The sequence below is a fragment of the Rhinatrema bivittatum genome, chromosome 11 (genome assembly GCF_901001135.1).
Source record: "Rhinatrema bivittatum chromosome 11, aRhiBiv1.1, whole genome shotgun sequence".
Classification (NCBI taxonomy): domain Eukaryota; kingdom Metazoa; phylum Chordata; class Amphibia; order Gymnophiona; family Rhinatrematidae; genus Rhinatrema; species Rhinatrema bivittatum.
This window is the reverse complement of record NC_042625.1, coordinates 55,181,122-55,201,618: the sequence shown is the minus strand read 5'-3', so window position 1 is coordinate 55,201,618 and position 20,497 is coordinate 55,181,122. Positions and strand designations below refer to the sequence as shown.

At 43.9% G+C, this 20,497-nt stretch overlaps 2 protein-coding genes across 3 annotated transcripts in view; one reads left to right on the top strand and one right to left on the bottom strand.

Annotated features, from left to right (window-relative positions):
* Positions 1-851, bottom strand: part of CIT (citron rho-interacting serine/threonine kinase) — a 424,741-nt gene extending 423,890 nt beyond the window's left edge. Inside the window, exon 1 of the mRNA XM_029571779.1 lies at positions 631-851. The gene's annotated coding sequence lies outside the window, so the exon portion shown is untranslated. The remainder of the gene's footprint in view (positions 1-630) is intronic.
* BICDL1 (BICD family like cargo adaptor 1) overlaps positions 1-20,497 on the top strand; it is an 89,926-nt gene that overhangs the window by 50,715 nt on the left and 18,714 nt on the right. For both annotated transcript variants that reach the window (XM_029571788.1, XM_029571787.1), the window contains 4 exons: positions 9,104-9,250; positions 11,570-11,749; positions 12,655-12,873; positions 17,306-17,449. In XM_029571788.1, coding sequence (XP_029427648.1) covers positions 9,104-9,250; positions 11,570-11,749; positions 12,655-12,873; positions 17,306-17,449 — 690 coding nt within the window. The remainder of the gene's footprint in view (positions 1-9,103; positions 9,251-11,569; positions 11,750-12,654; positions 12,874-17,305; positions 17,450-20,497) is intronic.

Genomic DNA, 20,497 nt, shown 5'->3' with positions numbered 1-20,497 from the left:
TGGGGAGGAGGTGTTGGTTTGAGCACAGGAGAGAAAAGCATGTGGGAGGATTCAGTAGGGGGAGAGAAGAATGAGAAATGTGCTGTGGCTCTTGCAGAGATAGGGAAGGAGAAGGGTGGGTGTGCGAGGAATCTGCTGTTTAAGCATTCTGCTGCTCAGATATCATGCCTGGCCCTCCAGTTTCTCACTCCCCTTTTCCTCCTCAGTTTCCCTCTGCTTTCCTCAGAATAAGGCTGTGACGCTTTCTCTGGTCCGTACACTGCCACTTGCGTCTGTTCCTGGGATCCAATCCCTGTCCAAGCTTCCCTGGTCACTCAGGAACTGAAATAGTAATTAAAGTTATTTTCCTTTACAAAGTCCTCAGGTGGGGTTTGAACCTCCTCCACCTGGATGGGAGGCAGATGCCTTCCCCACTGAGCCAGCAACTCAGTTTCTGAAGTCTGGCTTCAAAAGTTCATCTCCAAACAGATCCAATGTTCAAAAGTCTGGCCCCACTGGGCCTAACTGCCACCACCCACCATATCTCTTGGGATGGTTTTTCTCATCCCAGGATACAACCACCCACTTGGCAGTTCTTCAGGCAAAGTATCTTTATCGTAAGTCCAAACCCACAGAAGTCCCCACACTCACCTTCCTGGTGATAGTGGTTGCAGTCCTTCACACAGTCAGGGAATATCCAGTGTCCAAGTTTCCCAAAGCAGCCAGGTAGTCCGTTCCTTCCTCCACAGTCCCCAGCAGGAGACTGAGACTGCTCTATCAAGGAGTCCTTTTTATTCTGTGGAGACTCCTCCTCCAATCGTAGGCGATTGGCTTTGGACAGACTCCTCCTCAATTTGGCCCTCCCCTTGAAGCCAAGGATTGGTTCCCAGAGCTCCACCCTCCATTTCCCACACCTGTGGCTCCTCTGGTCTTATAACCTCTCGGGGAAGGAACCAAGGGACGTCTCTAGCCTGGTGTTGCCGTATTTCCTTTCCCCCCTTCCCCTGAATCTTTGGTTCCTGGGTTTTTAACTGACGTTTCTGGTTTGGGACCAGAAGAGGGATGCTTAAAATTCAGTAATTTCATCTTTCATCCAACTTTTCAAAAGTTGCGCTACCAAAAGTTGAGATATATGTATTATCACATTTCATTTTTTTTTTAAACGGCAGGCTGATATAGCTGATCATGTGACTGAAGAAAGGAAGATTGGTGCAGCCGAAGACCAGGTGCCGAGACTTAGGGGGCGCTGCGGCAGGCAGCCAGCCCCCGACTTGCCCTGCCTCCCCCCAGTGCCACCCTGGTGGTCCAGCGGAGGGCCCGGGAGCGATCTGCCACTCCCGGGGCCTCGGCTGCCTCTAACCAGAATGGCGCCGTGGCCTTCAGCCCCTACCATGTGACAGGGGCTACCGGTGCCATTGGTTGGCCCCTGTCACATGGTAGGGGCTAAAGGTCACGGCGCCATTTTCCTTAGTGGCAGCCGAGGCCCCGGGAGCAGCAGATCACTCCCGGGCCCTCCGCTGGACCACCAGGGGGGGGCATCAGGAGGGTGGCACTGGGGGGGAGGCAGGTCGAGTCGGGGGCTAGCAGAATTTTGAAAGGGCACTGCTGCCTGCCGTGGTGCCTGCCGTGGTGCCCCCTAAGTCTCGACACCCTAGGGACAGGCCTAGCTTGCCTAGTGGTTCCTCCGGCCCTGTTCTCAACAGGTGTGTCGTGAGGTCCTGGGAGGATGTCACAGGGCCAGCAGACGGCTGCCTCCTTATCGGCCTGGGGGGAGTCGGTTGACTTCTCTTACATTGGGCCTGATGGGAGGCTGCTCTCACTTCCTTCTCTTCTTTCTGGCCCAATGGGAGGCTGTTTCCTCCTTCACCCAAATCAGAGCGAGACATTGCCAGCTCCTGCTGTTCTGGGCCTGATGGGATGCAGACTTTATCTTCCCCTGCTGAGTCTTGGAGTGATGCTGCTGCTGAGCTCTTCACCCTGTGGAGGGTGGGGGAAAGGAGGTTGGGAATGCTGGGAAGATGAAGGAGGAACGGAGAGGGAGTGTGAGGCTGCTGAGCAGGAAGGGGTGCGAAACAGGGGGTCAGGGTAGCTGGGCAGGCAGGAGAATGGGATGAAGGAGGTAGGGAGAGTAAAACGGGGGGTCAGGAATGCTGGGCAGGGATGTGAGTGTGAGCGGATGATTGAAAAGGAGTAATTGGGAGAAGTGAAGGATGATGGAGATACGGAGGGAGAGTGACAAGGGGTGCAAGAGCCATAATATGGCAGTTTTGGGAATGCGCATTTCTTCTCTCTTTGTACTTTGCTTAGTGTAGGAGGATATGTGTTTCTGTTTCTAGCTCTCCAGTTTTGCAATGCATGCAGAGGGGCTTTTTGAGATTTCCATTCCTGTCTTTGTCTCTACGTTTGTAATTTGTGGTCTCTTATTCTGTATTTGGTGAAGGTCAGATCTGTATGTGTGATTGCGATGAGGTATTTTACTAGTCGGTATGGATTTGTATCAATCTTCTTTGTTGCGTTTTCTCATTCTCAATAGGACAGCCCTACAGCTGCCTTTTCATAGGAAGGGCTATTGCTGTCTGAGTTCTTGGAATTAGTGTTGCAATGGTAGGGAAGGTTCGCTACACGGATGCTGAGTGGGTTTTTGGGGTCTTTTTTCAGGTTTTTTATTTTACAATGCGCCTGCTACCGGTAGTAAGGGAGTTTGTGTTTCTGTAACTGAGATAGCACCAGAATCAGAATATCTTTTTTATATAGCGAGTGGTATTTGAAGTATCCTAGTTCTGCTCTGCAAGCATTGTTTGGGGATGGATGGGTGGGTGCAGGGGGGGGGGGGGTTCCTGTGGATGCAGAGTATATGTTCACATTTAGCCCCATGATGGTCGTGTTCAGTGTGTCACGCCTGTAAGCATTATCTGCCAGGTGTGTCCCAATAGAAAAACGGTTGAGAACCACTGGTCTAGTGGTAATTTTAGATTCAAAACTGTCAATGGTATCACATGTGAAGAATGTGGCTAAGAACACATTCTATAAGCTTAAAATGGTAAAACCATTAAGAGCATTGTTACCACCTCCCCTGTACACGCACTAGTTCTGAGCCTTATTGACTTTGTAACAGACTATTTGTTGGTTTGCTAGATAAGATAGTTCGTGCTTTACAAATGGTTCAACATGCTGCGGCCAGAATTATCACAAAAGGAAAGCGGTTTGACCACATGACCCCCAGTATTAATAAGAAGCCAGTGGAGCTGTCAGTCATGATTTAAACTTTTAGTAACTATCCATAAGCTTCTCCATTCTGAAAATCCAAGTAAACTACAACGTTATGCCCTGCCACACACTCTAAGATCAGGGGGAGCTGATTATTTGTCCTGCCCTCATGTCATGTATATCACTCACACTTTATCTGTAAAAGGGCTTTTTCTCATGCTGCTTCCCTAATGTGCTCCCAATACATTAAGGAAAGAGGGTGACATCAGAAATTTTCTTTTTTTAGTTTGGTGTTATAATTGTAACCTGCCCTGGACAATGTTTCTAGAGTGGCAGGATATACATTTTATTAATAAATAATCAACATTATAGGAGGATTCCAATTTTGTTTGCTGTTTGATGTCGTTACGTACATTGTGTCTATAGGGGTGGGAGTTACAGGGGTTTCTATTTTGGAAAAATGTTTCTATTGACTTTATATACTTGCATCACTGTTTTGATGATTTACTTTATTTGATGCTGTGGTCAATAAACTTTAAATTGTAAAATAAAATTTAAAAAAGAGAACACTTTAAGCACAGTGGGTAATTGGGCTCAATTTGAGAATATTTGCAAAAACATATAATAGTGAGTCACTTCCCATCTGAAAACTAACCCACCACCTTTATGCTTCAAGATCAGAAGGAACTCAATAACTTAAGAACATAAGAAATTGCCATGCTGGGTCAGACCAAGGGTCCATCAAGCCCAGCATTCTGATTCTAACAGAGGCCAAGCCAGGCCACAAGAACCTGACAAGTACCCAAACATTAAGAAGATCCCATACTACTGATACCGGTATTAGCAGAGGCCATTCCATAAGTCAACTTGATTAATAGCAGTTAATGGATTTCTCCTCCAAGAACTTATCCAAACCTTTTTTAAACCCAGATACACTAACTGCATTAACCACATCCTCTGGCAACAAATTCCAGAGCTTAATTGTGCATTGAGTGAAAAATAATTTTCTCTGATTGGTCTTAAATGTGCTACTTGCTAACTTCATGGAATGCTCCCTTAGTCATAGAAACATAGAAATGATGGCAGAAGAAGAACAAACAGTCTGCCCAGCAAGGTTTTACACTTTTGTTTTTCATACTTTTCTGTTACTCTTGTCCTTTTAAATAATTTTTTTTGTTCTATTTCCCTTCCACCCCCGCCATCATAGATAGCAGTGCTGGAGCTGCATCTAAGTGAAGTATCCAGCTAATTGGTTTGGGGTAGTAACCGCCGTAATAAGCAAGCTACTCCCACGCTTGTTTACCAAGCTGTGCAATTCAGTCCTTGTTGGTTGTTTGAATATAAATCCTATTTTCTTCATTCCCCCTGCCATTGAAGCAGTGAGCTGCGCTGGATATGTATTCTAAGTGAAGTATCAGGCTTGATTTGGGGTAGTAATCGCCGTAACAAGCAAGCTACTCCCCTGCTTTTATGTGGCTGCAAATCCTTTTTTCCACATTTCCTCTTGCCATTGAAGCATAGAGCAATGTTGGAGTCGCATTAACCGTGTGTATGTTTATTGAATAAAGATATTCATCTCCAGGTAGTATCTGTCATTCCCACAAGCCGCCCCCATACCTCTTCTCTTCATTCACTTCCTCTAGACTTTATGGATCCACAGTATTTATCCCACGCCCCTTTGAAATCCTTCACAGTTTTGGTCTTCACCACTTCCTCCGGAAGGGTGTTCCAGGCATCCACCACCCTCTCCGTGAAGAAATACTTCCTGACATTGGTTCTGAGTCTTCCTCCCTGGAGTTTTAAATCGTGACCCCTGGTTCTGCTGATTTTTTTGCAACGGAAAAGGTTTGTCGTTGTCTTTGGATCATTAAAACCTTTCAAGTAACTGAAAGTCTGTATCCTATCACCCCTGCTCCTCCTTTCCTCCAGGGTGTACATTATTTAGATTCTTCAATCTCTCCGCATAAGTCATTTGATGAAGACCCTCCACCTTTTTGGTCACCCTTCTCTGGACCGCCTCCATCCTGTCTCTGTCCCTTCCGAGATACGGTCTCCAGAACTGAACACAGTACTCCAGGTGAGGCTTCACCAAGGACCTGCACAACTGCACAAGGGGATAATCACTTCCCTTTTCTTACTCGATAGTCCTTCTATTATCTGAAAGTGTAAATAACGGATTCACATCTACTCATTCAAGACCTCTATCATATCCCCCCTCAGCCCTCTCTTCTCCAAGCTGAACAATCCTAACCTTTTCAGCCTTTCCTCATAGGGGAGCTGTTCCATCCCCTTTATCAACAGTACAGAATCTCAGAGTACGTTGGAACCTGATTTATCTCCATGAGAGCAAATAAAGCAAGTAGCCTTAAATGCATTTAACAAACTACAAGTATTGTGAAATTTAAAGTCTTTTTTTTAAATCACATAATGACTTTCAGACAATCATGCAATCCCTGGTATTATCAAAATTAGATTACTGTAATGTGCTATATGTGGGACGTCCTCAATATACATTAAAATAGCTGCCAGAAGTCCAAAACTCGGCTGCAAGACTCCTAACTAGTTCAAGGATATCAGATCATATCTCTCCTATATTGTATTCTCTGCACTGGCTCCTAATACAATGGAGGATAATTGTAACCTTGGTATTTCCTGCACTAAGCAAAGATACACCAGCATGTGTATTGCTGAAGATATACTGTCCACAGAGAGCTTTCAGGACGGAATCTATTAGAAGCATTGTCATTCCAGCAAGTATGGTTGGATAAGATGAGAAAGAACTTTCTATGTAGCAGGGCCAACTTGTTATAATTACTTACCCGATGAGATTCACACGGTAAAGTGCTATGCTACGTTTAGAAAGCAAGAAAAAGTATTTTAATCAAGCTTTTGCACATACGGGTAGCAGTAGCTGTAGCTACTTAAGTCTTAGATATTGAGTAACACGTTCTAGTTCAGTTTTTTAAGATTATTTATATAATTTTTTATGATTTTATTTTAATTGTTCCCTGTACGTACCAGGATCAATCCAGGCGGTGGGTTATGTTCCCCGCCCAGCGGATGGAGTCAGACAAAGCTTCGGAGGGTGCTGCCTTATAAACCAGTGCACCCTCTGACACTCTTCAGTATCTTAGTTTTTAATTATATAAATGGTGAGGTATTGAGTGGTTGAACATGTAACCTGCCAAGTACATTGGATTGGCAGGCTAAAAATCAGTTTAAATAAATCAATAAACGGGGGGAAGCTATGAGCAATTTGAACGTGTGTTTAGCAGCTATGAGCTGTCAAACTTTTGTGTGCTGGCCCAAAGTGACAGGGCTGGTTAGTAGGGAGGATTTCTTCTCTCCTCTCCATGGTCCGGATGATCCCTTTATTAGGCAGTTCCACTCATTCCCACCCTGCTGAGTAAACAACCCCCCCAGGCCTTCTGTCTGACAGAGTGCCATCCCCATCCCTCCCCATGCCTCCCACAAGAAGAGTCAAGCATGGCTCTGCTGGGGCTTCCCTGCTCCCTTACTCCAACCCCCATCTCCACAAAAACAGTCAAGCCTCTCTCCTCCCGGACACACTTTCTAAAGAAGAGTCAAGCTCATACTTTTGTGGACATCCTTACGCCCCTCCCAGCCCAGAACCACACCACAGGGAGTTCCTGAAGACACCACACTCTCCTTCCAGAATGGAAACGTGCCATGCCAGAGGTTCCCTGAAAAGCCCTCCTGCCAGCACAGTTACCCAACTTTTGAATGACCACAGTCTCTCCTGCCAGTGAAGAAGGGAAATTCTGTAAGGTGTCTATCCATTACTGAGAGGTTCTGGGAGCCCTTGAGAAGGGGGACTGTGAGAGAGGGAGAAAGGATAGCCTGGAGGAGATGAACGTGACACTTTATGGGGAGAAGGAAGGGATGGGGATGCTCTAGACTACATTAAGAGTCTGGCTTCTTGCGAGTCCCACTTCAGTTTTTGTCTGCACGTTTCTGTATTTGGTGAAGGTCCGTCTGTATTCTGCATGTGTGATCATGCAGATCGTTTGTCGTTTCTATTGCAGCCTGGCTTGTCCTGTTTTCCTAATAGGAAGTGTATTGATGTTTTAGAGCCTGGTGTTGCCTTTTGATAGGTAGGGTTTGAGTGTTGGCTATTCGTGCTGTTTTAGTATTGAAATCATGATCCAGTTTGCTCATGGCTTTCTGAGGCTAAGCCATACCCAACATGCTTTACAATAGGCTTAATACCATATGGATATCTTTTTTGCTTTATTGGTAAGTGATATTTTTACCTCAGACTGTATTTTGTCCTTTTCATGAAACTCAGTTATTCTAAACACATAGGGGCAGATTTTCAAAGGGTTACGCGCGTAACCCCAAAAACCTGTCCCTGCGCGCGCCGAGCACAAGCCCCGGGACACGCGTATGTCCCGGGGCTTTGAAAAAAGGGTGGGAGCGTGGGTGGGGTGGCGGCCCGGGGGCGGGGCCGAGGGTTTGCGCACAAGTTACACCTGCCCAGAGGCAGGCGTAAATCACAAAATAAAGGTAGGGGGGATTTAGGTAGGGCTGGGGGGCGGATTAGATAAGGGAAGGGAGGGGAAGGTGGGGGGGGCGGAAGGAAAGGATTTCAGAGCGGCCTCGGAGGGAACGAGGAAAGCCATCAGGGCTCCCCTAGGTTCTCGGCGCGTGCAAGGTGCACAAGTGTGACCCCCTTGTGAGCGCCGACCCCGGATGTTATAAAATCTGGCCCATGATTTTTAACTGTGTGTGTAGAGGACTGTGAGGGAAGGTGGGGCATGGCACAAGGCTGTAGGAGCACTTACACTGGCCCTGATTGGAAAAACAATAACAATTAAGTGTGAAAAGAAACAGAACCAGGAGGGAGCAGCACAGTAATTGTTTGCACAGGGCAGCAAAAATGCTAGTACCAGCCCAAGGTGGAGTGTGAGTGAGAAAGGAGGAAGGGGAAGGGAAGGAAAAGGGGTGAGTGCGTGAGAAGAAGAGAGGGAAAGGGGCAAGTGTGTAAGAGGGGAGATGGAAGGAGGAGAAGAGAGGGGAAGGGTGTAGGTGAATGAGAGGGAGGAAAGTGGAAGGGGAAGGAAGATGTGAGTGAAAGGGGTGAGTAAGAAGGGAGGGAAGAAAGGGGAAGGGAAGAGGGGGTTCTGTGAGTGAAGGGGAAGAAGGAAATGAGAGGAAAAGAGGGGAGATGGGATTCCATTCTGTCTAGGTGGATAATTTAACACCCATAAAATTAGATTTTGCAAAATATAAAAGTGATAAATAAAAATACAAACACACATTCACATTGTCATCACATAAAATAAAACTCCATCAGCATAGGTAGAGAAGGGAGCAAGGCTGCATGGGAGGTGTGCCACACTCGGACCCCTACCATTATTCTCACTTCTCCAGGAGGCAGGTGGTAAGATTCCTGGGAGTGCGTCAGGGTTTCCAGCTTCCTGTCTGCCACACCTACGCTACCCTTGACCCCTGACACCCCTTCCCCAGCAATTCAAATCACTGAAAAGTCCAGACTCCAAGAGGAATCCTTTGCCCTTGGTGCTCTCAGGGATTAGACCTCTGCCGTGCCATGGAGGGGCAGCACCATCTCATCCCTGGCATCAGATTGCCTGGTCCTCCCTAATGTGGATTTCCCCAGATTGAGCAAATTCTTTGTACTTCCATCTACTGCCTCAGCTCAAGGTTGCTGGGTAAGTGGGGGAGTATAATCTATCTCAGCTTTTATAGCTTTGGAAATTCCAGTCTGTTTTCTTCCATTCCCTCCTGCTTTGCAGGCAACATTCTTTCCACTGCAATCTTCACTCCTCCTCTCTTGGGAGAGGAGTTGAATTTCTTTATCGTCAGTTCATTAAATAGGGGCAGCACATATTCTCTTATCTCAGTGTGGTTCACAGCTCTCACGTCTACCTTTCAGATTAACATGCTGCTGGACCAGAAGCAAGAGACAGAAGGACAACTCAACGCCATGATGGAGGAAAATGATGTACTTCAGGGAACCGTGGAAGAGCTGCAGGACCGAATCTTGATCCTAGATAGACAGAGTTACGACAAGGACTTGCAGGTAAAGTGCAGGGCTTATTTGATAAAGGAGACCAAGAGGAAACTGGGAGCAGAAAAAGTAGAAAGGTGCAACCACTGGTTGAAAGGAGAGCAATAAAAGCACCAAAGGTCTAATATCTGACTCTTGTTAATTCCTAAAAATAAATATAAATCTAACTGGGAAAAAGTATTACATTGCAGTTAGAATAAAGATTATAATAAGTGAACTCCCAACAAACAGAGCAAAAAATATACAATAATTGGGTAAAAGTATTTGTGATTGTATATTTAAAGATAAATAATGCATTTTTGTATGGGAACTAGCAGAGATGGAGAGATGGGGAGAGGGATAGAGAGAGAGGGATAACAGAAGGGGCAAGGGGAAACAGGGGTCATTGGAGGTGAGGAGAAAGAATGAGGAAAATAACAGGAGAGGTAGAAAGGGGAATAATAGGAGAGGAAAGACAGAGAGGAGGAAGAGAAGGGGAGAAGAGAACTAGGAAGAGGGAAGTAAGAAGAGTAGGAGAGGTAAGAGGGAACAGGAAGAAGAATGGAGGAAAAGGGGAGAGGAGAGGCTGAAAGGGAAAACAGGAGCAATGAAAAGAGAAACAGAAAAGGCTAAAAGATCTTCCCTCCCTCCCCCTCATCTGCCCAGTTTCTGACTTTCCTTCACACTCCTCTGTCTCTAGGCCCTGCCCTCCTCGCTGTACGCCTGCACCACCCTTGTCTTCTCTCTTTTTGACCCTGTTGCTGGTGCAAGTCATTGGGTTTCTTGGTTTCTCTAACCGATGGCCCCGTTTCTTTCACACCAGCTCTTGCTTTGCTTCTTCTGCTACCTCTGCTATTCCTCTCAGGATTAAAATACTTCTTCTGTTTTTTCTCAGTCTTCCCCCCACCTCCATCTTCATATCATGACTTTTTCTGCTAGAATTTCTTTTTTATTTATGGAAACTTGCTGCCTTCTTGTATTTTGCTGAAACCTGCTAAATATATGAGAGGATTCGCAGGGTTTACCTGCCCTCCTGCGAGGTGGGATAGAAATAAATAATACCCATGGGGTTTACCAGAATAAAAGTGGCTTTTGAAAATTGCCTCCCTCCATAGGGAGTTTTCCTTTGAAAATGAGCTTGCAGGTCTTGGAAGCAGCCTGAGAAGTACAATGCAAATTTCCCCTTGTTATTCACACCCTCATTTATTCATTTGTTAACTTGTGTTATTTGTTCGATGTAAAGCGCCATGCCTGGCATTTGTTTGTGTTACACTGTAAACTGATGTGATATCCTGGATGAATGTCGGTATATAAAAATTTTAAATAAATAAATACAAAAATTGCCCCCCCCCCATGAATGTTTCTAACATAGCTGCCCCCCCCCCACAAACCTTATCCTTTTAGACCTTGACCTCCCTTACCACACACTTGCACTCTCAGATCATTGCACTCTCAGATCAAATGAAATCACATTGTTAACTCGACTTTCCCTCCCTCTGCCCTGGTCCCTCCCACTCTGTTTTCCTCCTCTGTACTCCCCTTGCTCCCTAGCTCCGTTCTTCCCCTGGACTCCACTCTCTCTATCTTGGTGCACTCCTTTCTCAGCACCAATCATTCTTCACTTCCCCTTCTCTCTTCCCTTCATCCTGGCTTTCCCAGATCTTTTCTCCTCCTTTCTTCAGTTTTATATCTCCAACTTTGGTCCCATTTTCCCCCTTCTTTTCCCTGTTCACTCTACAGCTTCTTTCTCCTGCCTATGCCTCCCTTTTTCTTTCTCTCCTGCTGTCCCTGCTTTCCTTTGTCACTCCTTGGCCTCTCTCTCTTTCCCATCTCCTCTCTCCCATCTGAGCCCCACTGTCTTTCTCTGTTCTTTCTCTTCCTGGCCCTGCTGTCTCCCAAGCTCCTCTCCTTCCTTTAGTCCACTTTCTCTCCCCCTCTCCCTGTCCTAACTCAGCATTGATCCTTCCTCGAGTCTTCTGTCCTACCATCCCCATTTCTGCTTCCTTTCTCCTGCTGCATCCCCATTTTCTCCCCTTTATTATTTCACACTCTGCCTATTTTCTCTTTTTCCTTACTTGTATTGTTTCGCTCCTATTTTTTTTCTCCTCATCTTCAACCTCCTTCTCTCCCATTGCCCCCACTCTTTCCCTGCTTGGCTCTCCCCCCGTCTCCAGCTTATCTCTCGCTGACCTATTCTTTCTCTTCCCCTTCAGCCCTACTCTCTTATTCTCTTCTCTCCCTCTTCAGCTTTCTGCCTCCTCCACCCTGCTCTGCTTTTTCATCTCCGCTGTACCCCAGGCTTGTTGTCCCCTCTGAAGTCTTTGTGCATTTTTTCCTTATAACCTTGAGCAGTTGCGACAGACTCAGCTGGAACTTCAGGAGATCAGGCTGTCCTATCGTCAGCTGCAGCTGAAGGTGGAAGAGCTTAGTGAAGAGAGGAATCTGCAGGCCCTTACCAGCACCAGCACCTCTCTGCTGTCCGAGATTGAGCAGAGCATGGAGGCAGAGGAACAGGAGCAGGAACGAGAACAGGTATCACAAACACAGAACGTGGGCTTAGATGGCTGAGCTGCTGCTCCCCATGCTGGCAGCAGTCACAGCCTTTGTGGGGGAGGGAAGCTCGATCTTTGCTGAAAGCTGACACCCAGTGGCCAGGCTTAGAGTCCAGAGTAGTCAGGTTCTAGAGGGACCACGGTTTGTGGCCCCTGGTCAAGGACTGTATCAGTGGCTGGCTGAGATGGAAGTGAATTTAAATCCAGGGGGAAATCCCCGGATAATTCTGAATGAAGTTCTAGTTTCATAGTGGAAGAGAGATGGCTTTCAACTGAGCTGGAAGCCCAAAGAAGCAGGAGGACCCTGCTAAAGCATAGAACATGATGGCAGAAATGGACAGGAAGGCTTCTCTGCTCTGCACAATTTCGCAATGGATCTCAGGTTTTCCCCTCACTTCTTCACAACTAAAGATCCTCTGTGCTTATCCCATGTTTCCAACATCTATCCTGGGAGGCCATCGCCCTTTCTGTAAAGAAATATAATCTAATATTGTTCCTGAATCTACCTCCTGAAAGTCTTATCATGACCTCTTATTCTAGATCTTCCTTTCAAATGCTTTCCTCTTGTGCATTATTTGTACTTTTGAGGTCTTTGAATGTCTCTATTGTATCGCTCCAGTATGCAGCTTGAGGACCTTAAGTTTCATCTCAAGGTTTTTGATGCAGGCTACCATTTACTGAAAAACTATCACAAATGTGTGTTAGTTTACTGAAAAGCCATTACAAATAGTTTGATGACCTTCATTTCTCATATTTAAGTGGACTCACTGGATAACTACACCACTCTCTAGATATGCCTATATATTCACACACATTTTCCCTCTCCTCCTTAGAGAATAAACAGCTATAAACGCACATTATTATTGTCACATTTATTTCTCTTAGCTAAGACTACAGCTTTGGGAAGCATATTGCCAAGTGCGATCCTTGTGCTCTCACCTTCGAGGAAATGACATTGCAGACTCTGCTGTCTCTACTGACTCTTCCATGGATGACTCCTCAGAAACCTCATCAGCCAAAGATGTCCCAACTGGCAGCCTGCATGCTGCCCTCACAGAGCTCAAGAGGCTGATACAGAGCATTTTGGAAAGCAATGAATACTTGGTGAGTAACACTGATTTTCAATTCAGGCTCGTATTTGGGTTGACTGCCTGGATGCACTTCTGTTTCTTTTGATGCTTTGTCATGAAAGTAGTAGTAATAGAGAGATATTTTGGAAAACTTTTGTAGTGATGTACATTGTGCGATGGCGATTTGCGCCACTACTAAAGTTCCATAATGTGACAGACCAGGGTGTGGGGATTTTACCTGTGAGTGTTAAACCTGTACACTGTTGTGATCTAGTGATTCTCACATGGAACAACGGTGTATAAAAGACTCAAATAAATAAATAAATAAATAATCAGCCTAATAAATAAACACACACAGTAACACTGATTTTCAATTCAGGCTCGTATTTGGGTTGACTGCCTGGATGCACTTCTGTTTCTTTTGATGCTTTGTCATGAAAGTAGTAGTAATAGATATTTTGGAAAACTTTTGTAGTGATGTACATTGTGCGATGGCGATTTGCGCCACTACTAAAGTTCCATAATGTGACAGACCAGGGTGTGGGGATAACTAGTGGTTACTGTGTGTGTTTATTTATTAGGCTGATTGATTGATTGATTATTTATTTATTTATTTATTTATTTATTTATTTGAGTCTTTTATACACCGTTGTTCCATGTGAGAATCACTAGATCACAACAGTGTACAGGTTTAACACTCACAGGTAAAGGAAGGGTTACAAAGGCAGGCATACATATGGGTAAACATTCCAAATCTAAGGGTGTACTTCAAAGATAGACATAAGATGCATTTGTAATAGTTAAGGGGGGGGTGAGAATATGGGTAATGTGCAGGACATAGTTGGTTGTCAGAGAGAGGGGAAATTGGTTATATCAGTCAGAGAGTAGTTCTTTCTTAAATTTCTTAATGTCGGTTATTATTCAAAGATTCTCTGGCATTGAGTTCCATAGCATTGGGCCTGCAATTGATATCGCTCTGTCTCGTGTTTGTGTTAGATGAGAATTTTGTATGGTCGGGATTTCTAGCAAGCCTTTGTTTGGAGATCTAAGCGCTCATGTGGAAATATGTGGTTTGAATGTTATTCCCATCAACTCATTGTTTGGATTCATGTTGTTGTATATTATTGTTAGAACTCTGAATATTATTCTCGACTGTACAGGGAGACAATGCAATGCTATCAGGGTTGGTGTGATGTGGTAGAATTTTCTTTTCCCGGTCAGTAGCCTGGCTGCAGCATTTTGCAGTAGTTGGAGTGGTTTAATATGACTAGCCGGAAGTCCTTGAAATACAGAATTGCAGTAATCTAAGTTTGAGAATATTAGAGATTGTAAAATGGTTCTGAAGCCAACTGTGCTTAGTAGAGGTTTCAGTCGGCTCAGGATTCATAGTTTGTGGAAACCAGATTTGATCAGTTTACTAATGTGGGTCTTCATAGTTAAGTTTTCATCGAGTTGGACACCAAGATCCCTTACTTGTGTTGCTGGAATTAATTGGCAGTTTCCAAGATCAATAACCAGGAGGAATAGATTTTGGAGAGTTTCGGCTCAACCAAATCAGTTTGGTTTTTTTCGGGTTCTTTATATTCAGAAATAAGTGATGCAGTTTTCTCAAATGATTTTGTTAGAGGGATACAGAATTGCAGATTGCCTGCATATAGAAAGAAGCTTATTCCAAGGTCAGTTAATAAATTTGCACAAAGACAGCATGTAGATATTAAATAGGGCTGCTGATAGCGCAGAGCCCTGTGGAACACCAGTTGTGCACTGGAATGTGTCAGAAAGGTAATTATCTAGTTTTACTTGAAAGGATCTGACAGCAAGGAAAGAGACGAACCTTTTTAGTACATTTCCATCAATCCCTGTTTCTCAGCTGGTAGCATAGAAGATTATGGTCATCAGTGTTACAGACAGCTATTAAGTCAATCATAACTAGGCAGTATGATTTATTGGAGTCAAAGCTCCGCAGTATAGGGTCTATTAAGGATTGTAGAAGGGTTTCTGTTGAGTGATTCTTTCTGTAGCCAAATTGGTTAGGGTATAGGGGATTTTTTTGTCTTCTAGATGAGACTCTGATTGGGGAAAGAACTGCCTTTTCAAGAATTTTTACAAGGAAGGTTAAGTTATAGATTGGTCTGTAGTTATCCCAATCGTTAGAACTTCCTGATTTATTTTTCAAAATTGGTTTTATAGCTGCCTCACAGTAGAACCATCTCTGAAGGAAGGAAGACAGGTTGGCTACAAGGCAACATTTGTGGAACAAACTTGCTATTGAGGCCAGCATGAGGCTAGATTTCTCACATTTTATAAAGTTAGGGAAGATTACCCTATTTATATAGAAACATAGAAATGACGGCAGAAGAAGACCAAACGGCCCATCCAGTCGGCCCAGCAAGCTTTCACACTTATTTTTTTCATACTTAGCTGTTACTCTTGGCCCTTATAAGTAACCTTTTGGTTCTATTTCCCTTCCACCCCTGCCATCGATATAGATAGTAGTGCTGGTGCTGCATCTAAGTGAGTATCTAGCTAATTGTTTAGGGGTAGTAACCGCCGTAATAAGCAAGCTACTCCCACGCTTGTTTTCCCAGCCTGTGCAATTCAGTCCTTGTTGGTTGTTGGCTGAATATAAATCCTCTTTTCTTCATTCCCCCTGCTGTTGAAGCAGTGAGCTGCGCTGGATATGTATTCCAAGTGAAGTATCAGGCTTAATTGATTCTGGGTAGTAATCGCCATAACAAGCAATCTACACCCATGCTTATTTGTTTACCCAGACTATGTAAGTCGGTCCTTGTTGGTTGTTGTCTGAATCTAAATCATCTTTTCTTCATTCCCCTGCTGTTGAAGCAGAGAGCTATACTGGATATGCATTGAAAGTGAAGTATCAGGCTTATTTGGTTTGGGGTAGTAACCGCCGTAACAAGCAAGCTACTCCCCTGCTTTTTTGTGGATGCAAATCCTTTTTTCCACATTTCCTCTTGCCATTGAAGCATAGAGCAATGTTGGTGTCGCATTAACCGTGTGTATGTTTATTGAATAAGGATATTAATCTCCAGGTAGTCGCCTTCATTCCTGCAAGCCACCCCTATGCCTCTTCTCTTCATTCACATCCTCTAGACTTTATGGATCCACAGTGTTTATCCCACGCCCCTTTGAAATCCCTCACAGTTTATGGAGGCATTGTGTTTACAGCAGGTCTAGTGATTTGTAAGTCAGAGGATGCATTAGGAGATATTGAAAACTGGCAGTATTTTGATAATAGGTACAGTTATAAGTTTACTGGGTCGAGTATTGGGGGTGGAAGAATGTGACAATTGACACAAGTTTTATCTTTGTAGGATTAGGAGGGGGTGTCATATTGTCTGGCTTTTAGGTGATTGTTTTTGTTTGTTTAAGTGTGACTGTCTTTATGTTGGATTTATTCCGTAGATTTGGCTGGTATTTTAGTTTTGTACCTATATTTATAGGTCTATTTTGTAAGGCTGGCCCTCTATATAAGCGTACTATACATATGTTTAAATAAAATATATATTTTTTTAAAATTGTGCTTCACTTAGAGCAACTTTGGTCATTAAGTGAATGATAACTTTAAGTAATAATAATAATAATGCTTATTCAAGAGATGTGCATCAATAGATTCCTGTGTAAGTAAGAAGAGGGTTTTGAAAAATCCATTCATCTCTCTCCTGGGGTAAGTGGATTTTTTTGGCGGGTTGGAGTCAGCATCTTCACTCCTAACCCAGGACCCTGGCCGTTGCAGGAGATCATATCTTTTGCCCGTATTTGGAGCACAGGTAGGAGGAGGCAGCCACATCTTCAAACCTGATCCGGGATCTAGAAAAGAGGTAGTGACTTGTAGATTCAGCCCCGATCCGGGAACCTGGCAGGAGGACAATGAGGCTGTGTCTTTGCATCAAACTGGCTCAAAAGGACTGAGAAAGCTGAAGCAAGTGTGTGTGGGGGTGGGGGTGGAGGGCAGGAAAGAATGGAAATGAGGAGGATGAGGGTTGGAGAGGAGAGAAATTGGATAAGAGGAGAAAGGGGGACAGAAGGAGAGAGAGTGGGGAGCTAAAAGAAAAGAGGAGAGTTAATACATGGGGACTGAAGGAGAGAGAACTACCTGGGGAGAGAGGAGGAAAGAGGCAGGGCTGGATAGGGATGGAATTGGGAATGTACACTTGTCAGGGAAGAAATGCATTCTCTATGTTGTCATGCCATCCCCTCCCCCCCCCCAATAAAATTATTTAAGAGGAGGGGATGTGGCGGCGGGAGTACATGCTGAGTGCATCGTAAGTCTGGAGGAATGTTTCAAACCACGTGCATGAATGTGTAAATGCTTTGTAAAAAAAAACATGTAAAAGAAGGACTTGCTGTAAGCTTTAGGCAAACAGAGCTTTCTCTTAACCCTCCCCCTTACAAATTAATATAAAAAAAATTAGAAAAGAATGGGGCGATCTCCTGTCTTTCAGGGCTTACGGAGGAGTGAGGATGATGCTCTGGACGAACAGATCAGACGAACAAGTGAGGATTCCAGGGCCCTGAGGGAACTGCTACAAGGAGAACAACAAAGGATGAAAGAGAGTCTTCAGGAGCTGCAGAAACTCCATAGTCAGGTGAGCTCTGGCCTGCATTGTGATGAAAAGGAGGCCCTGACAAACACTAAATTCTGCCTCCCCTTCAACTTGCCCTATCCCAACCATAGATCCCTCTAAGCTGAGCATGTGAGTGATTTCTCACACATTTCAGAGAATCGCTCACAGGTTTTACATGCTTGCTCACATAAATCTTTCCTTGTGCTATATACAGAAATGCAATGCTAATGCTCATACAAAGTTAGACTTAATTCTGCAGAATCCAAACAAATTCCTCTCACACAGAGCGTACCGCAAGGTTCATCCCTTTTGTCCACCCTGTTCAACATCTACATCCTCCCCCTAAACCTAACCTTCTTCCTATACGCAGACGATGTACAGATCCTACTCCCCATAAAAGAAACTATCAGAAACACACTAAAAACCTGGGACAACCACCTTCATAAGATAACACAACTTCTATCACAAATATCCCTCAACCACAATAAAATGGAAATACGTCATATTAACAACAAGACCATCTTGTTTTACTGTTTATTTTATACTGTTACATGTAAAGCCTGTTGCTAAATTAATGTTTCACTGTAAACCGAGGTGATGTATTGCTATACGTACCGCGGTATAGAAGAACCTATAAATAAATAAATAAATAAATAAATAAATAAATCTCGACTCTCAAAGACAACAACGCAGCACCTGTCACAGACTGTAAAATATCCTCCTCAGCCAGAGATCTCGGTGTACTCATTGACAACGAACTCAACATGAAGAAACATATCAACTCAATAATAAAAGACGGATTCTTCAAACTCCAGATCCTCAAAAAAATCAAGTCACTGCTCTACGCCCAAGATTACAGAACAGTACACCAAGCACTGCTATTTTCCAAACTCGACTATTGTAATGCCCTACTCCTGGGCCTCCATCCAACTCTCTCAGGCCACTGCAACTCCTCCAAAACGCAGCGGCAATATCACTCTCAAACACCAAAAGATCTGAACACATCTCACCAATCCTCAAAAACTTGCATTGGCTACCCATCCCACACAGGATTCAATACAAAATGCTAACACTCATCCACAAAGCACTATACACAAAAAATTTCGACTGGCTGAGCCCTGCCCTGCACTTTCAATCCACCCAAAGAACACTCCACTCCACCAACACTGTACTCATCCCAACCCCCTCACCAAAAATGGCCCACCTAACCTCAACAAAGGACCGATCCCTAACAGTGGCAGGTCCAACTCAGGCTCGACCCCACAACCCAATCATTCAAAAAAAAACCCCTCAAAACATGGCTCTTCAAAAAAGCATATCCAACAAACACCCATCACACACCACCAAACACACTAAGATGAGCCCCCCTCCCCCACCTGCACACACATCACCCCTCTCAGAACCGCATAATCCTATATTGTGATCAACCCCAACGTCTCAAGTTTCTTATTACATATGTTCAATTCTTTTCATCCACTCAAGTTTTTTTGTTACACATGTTACAAAGTTTTAATGTTCCCCTCTACCTCTATTATAATTTATAGTGACTCTCCACAGGACAATTGTTACTCATGTAAGATTTCTTATTTTACATTGAAACATTGTATGTGAATAGATTCCTCTGTTATTATGTACACCGTTGTGATATGTCTAATTGAATATTGGTATAGAAAAACAAATAAATACTGGTGCTCAAAAGTTGTTGGTTTAAAAAAAATTGTTGCTCACACAAAAAAATATTTGTACACATCTAGTCTCGCCTATGAGGGAGCACCAAGCCTTGATAAACACTAAGTTATACCTCCCCTTTAGAATGACCCCAACCCTACATCAGGCCCTGACAAACTTTAGGTTCTAATTCCATGTAAGCATGAATACAGCATGGCCAGCTGAAAAATGAGTCTCCATCAGAATGCCATACAAGGAGTCATTCTGGTGGCAGTGATGCACACTGTCATACAGAAGGTCCCCACTTTGATATGCAAGTTGCTCTTCCCCTCCCTGGGTCAGCTGGGGCTGGAGATGATGCAGCAGCAGCATTCACAGCCTCTGGGAGGAGGGCGTTGTGATCATTGCATAAGGATGACAACTAGTTGCCAGATTTTTGGCCCAGGATTGCAAGGATCTGAAAGGAGCCCAGACAATTGCTGCAATAACCAGACTAGGTATATTTGCAGAGTACATAAAATATGAGAAAAACATTCTTGGATAGTTGCAAATGAAGGCTCATGGCACCACCGTGAAAGTGTCACACATGTAACATGACTACAGCATGGAAAGCTATTTAGAGCATGGAGAATGAAGGCCAATAGTTATAGGAACATGGTAGATGAGAAAGGGAAACTTACTCCAATGCTATTAAATCTATGGAATATGCTAATAAATTATTAAAGGTAGTTTGCAAGCTTTCTGGGCAAAAGAAGATTGGGGATCAAATCAACCTGCAAAAATGTGGTCAGTTTGTCCATTATTTTCAGAGTAAGGTTTCCAATTTGTGTGCAAGATTATTGAATTTGATTGATGCAGTACCTTTACGAGTTATAAGCTCTGTGGAGGAATTGGATGATCATTACATAGAAGAATTTCATCACACAAATGGAGTGGGTTTTAAGTTGTTAGAATGAAGTTATCTGGCTGCTTGTAAAATCCTTGTCCTCTGCATGTAGTTTGCATTGGTTAGGAGGGATTGTTAATGCATCTCTTGAAAATTAATTTCTACCAGCCTGCCTTAGGAGTTCAGTAGTGTTGCCAATTTTGAAGAAGTCCAAGTTAGATCTAATTCTTTGTGAGTGTTATTGACCTATTTCCAATCTTCCCTTTTTTTTTTTTTTTTTTTTTAAATCAAAGATCATAGAGAAGGAGGTCACAACTCACATTTCAAATTCTTTGGAGCACTCTGGGTGGTTGGCAGATCTGTCAAGTTTTCACCAAGGGTACAATACAGAGTCAGTTTTATTATCTATTTCTGATGATATGTTGTGCTCTTTAGATGCCAGATGTTCTATGTTTCTGATTCTGCTTGACCTCTCAAGTGCCTTTGATTTGGTAGATCATCAATTATTGCTAGAG